This window comes from Elephantulus edwardii, unplaced genomic scaffold, assembly GCF_000299155.1.
Source record: "Elephantulus edwardii isolate Elephantulus edwardi_28Jun2011 unplaced genomic scaffold, EleEdw1.0 scaffold00021, whole genome shotgun sequence".
NCBI classification, from domain to species: Eukaryota; Metazoa; Chordata; class Mammalia; order Macroscelidea; family Macroscelididae; genus Elephantulus; species Elephantulus edwardii.
The window spans coordinates 27,432,194-27,434,213 of NW_006399771.1; the positions used below are offsets into that span (position 1 = coordinate 27,432,194).

At 36.4% G+C, this 2,020-nt stretch overlaps 1 protein-coding gene across 2 annotated transcripts in view; it reads left to right on the forward strand.

Annotated features, from left to right (window-relative positions):
• Window positions 1-156, forward strand: part of LOC102854485 (transformer-2 protein homolog beta-like) — a 2,921-nt gene extending 2,765 nt beyond the window's left edge. The window contains exon 2 of one of the 2 annotated variants that reach the window (XM_006882573.1): window positions 57-156. In XM_006882573.1, the coding sequence (XP_006882635.1) occupies window positions 57-156 (100 nt within the window). Of the gene's footprint in view, window positions 1-49 lie in introns of both variants that reach the window. The other variant, XM_006882572.1, reaches the window with a different exon arrangement.
• Window positions 157-2,020: the final 1,864 nt, after the last annotated feature.

Consider the following 2,020-nt stretch of genomic DNA (forward strand, 5'->3'; position numbering starts at 1 on the left):
CGGGACTACTACAGCAGATCATACAGAGGAGGAGGAGGGAGAGCTGGTCAAGACAGGGATCATATTTACAGAAGACGATCACCTTCTCCCTACTACAGTCGTGGAGGATACAGATCCCGTTCCAGATCTCGATCATACTCTCCACGCCGCTATTAAAAGCATGAAGTTGAAGACCGACACATTTCCTAGAGTTTGGGATTTTGATTGTGGACACTATATTTTTTTTTTATTGTCTCCTGTTTAAAAAGTGAACAGTGCCTAGTGAAGTTAGGTGACTTTTACACCTTTTATGATGACTACTTTTGGTGGGGTTGAAATGCTGTTTTCAGTGCAACAATGAATGAATGAGAACCCAAAATCTTTGTAAATGTTCATTGAAACTAACAAAATTAATAATACTGAAAAAAAATGCTGTTTTCATTCTGCATTTGTGTAGTTTTGTACTTTGTTCAAAGTTAAGTGTTTTCAGAAAAGTATGTTTTGCATGTTTTTTTTACAGTCTAAATTTTGAGTGCTAAGGAGTTTCTATTGTACAAAACTTCATTTAAAAAGTTTTTCTACTGAATCCAGGGTATTCTGAAGATCAAAGCCTGTGTGTAAAATGCTACCAAATGGCAAAAAAGTAACAATAAACAGTTTGGATTTGTACTTTTCTTTTTAACATAAGGATGTTTAGCCAGAACTGTTCAGATAAGTTGTCAGTAGTAAATTTAAACACAAACTACCATTTTTCTCAAGTTCATTAAAAATACAATACTTAATAAACGCGACTTATGTATTAAAAATATGCTCTGTAACTGTCTATTGCTAGAATTAGAACTAAAGATACTTCAAAACAGCACATGTTTAATGCTTATCTATCTAAATGTGGATTTGTCTGCCTTGATGCATCTATTATATACAGCAGAAAATAAGGAGAGATTTAAACAATTTATGCATATGAAAGGCTCACTCTTAAGCTGTTACAATGGTGATAATGGAATGGCATCAGCTAGATATCAGCAAGTGGTTACATTCCACCACAAATGTACTCTTGCTCCTCTAGCTTTTAGGCTATGTTAAAAATGCTGGGTGCTTGGAAGTACAAGATAAGAGAAGGTAACACGTATACACCTGTGTGGTGGATGATCTGAAGACTTTGACTGTTTTCTATTTCAACAGTCTTGTTAGGTACTTTATTCTGCAACAAGACCCAGTTTCAATCAAATGCTTAAATAAACTCAAAAGAACCCAAGAAAAGTTCCTTAGTATTTGGAACCTCCAGAGAAATATCTATCCTCTCCCCGTAACAGTGCCTTATTCGACCATCTCCAATAAAGTCCATCCCAATTATGTCCTTCATAATTAAATTTATTGTACCACAACTATTGGCCTTGAATTCTTTTGCTAATATTGAAAAAAAAACCCACAAAATTCAGCATGAAACTCAGAAAAAGTTTTGCCTGGAACCAAGATGGATAATTTTTCACTCTGAGACAGTAGAAAGGCCTCAAAATTTTTTACCATGTAGCTTTCTTTTTTATCTAAGGGCTGAGCATTTTGAAGAATTATCATTTGATCATGAAGTCACCTTTTGTGTTATTAAGAACAAAGATTAGACATTATTTCATAATCCCTGAATAAAACTGACTGGAAGAGGCAGAGCATAGCCAAATGGTGAGGAATAAACTCAAACTCAAAAGTAAGAGAAACTAAAAACAAAACAAACCTCATTGCTGTTGCAGTGGAACCTACTCAGAGCTGACCCTCCACTGCTTTCATGAGAGAAGACTGCCGCACTTTGTCCCATGGAGAAACTGGTGGATTTGAACCACTAAGGAGGCTTGGCCTTTGCATTAAGTAGCTCAGTTCAGTAAAGAATTGAATTTCACACCAAGAAAGTTCCCAGTTGAGACTAAGAAGTGTCAAATGTCAGTCTCAGAAAAGCAGTCCAGAAGGGATATGTGTGTAAGCCCAGATGTGCCTGGTTTGGATCCACCAGATGCTCTGCTGGAGGAGGGACAATCTCCTCCTATACCAG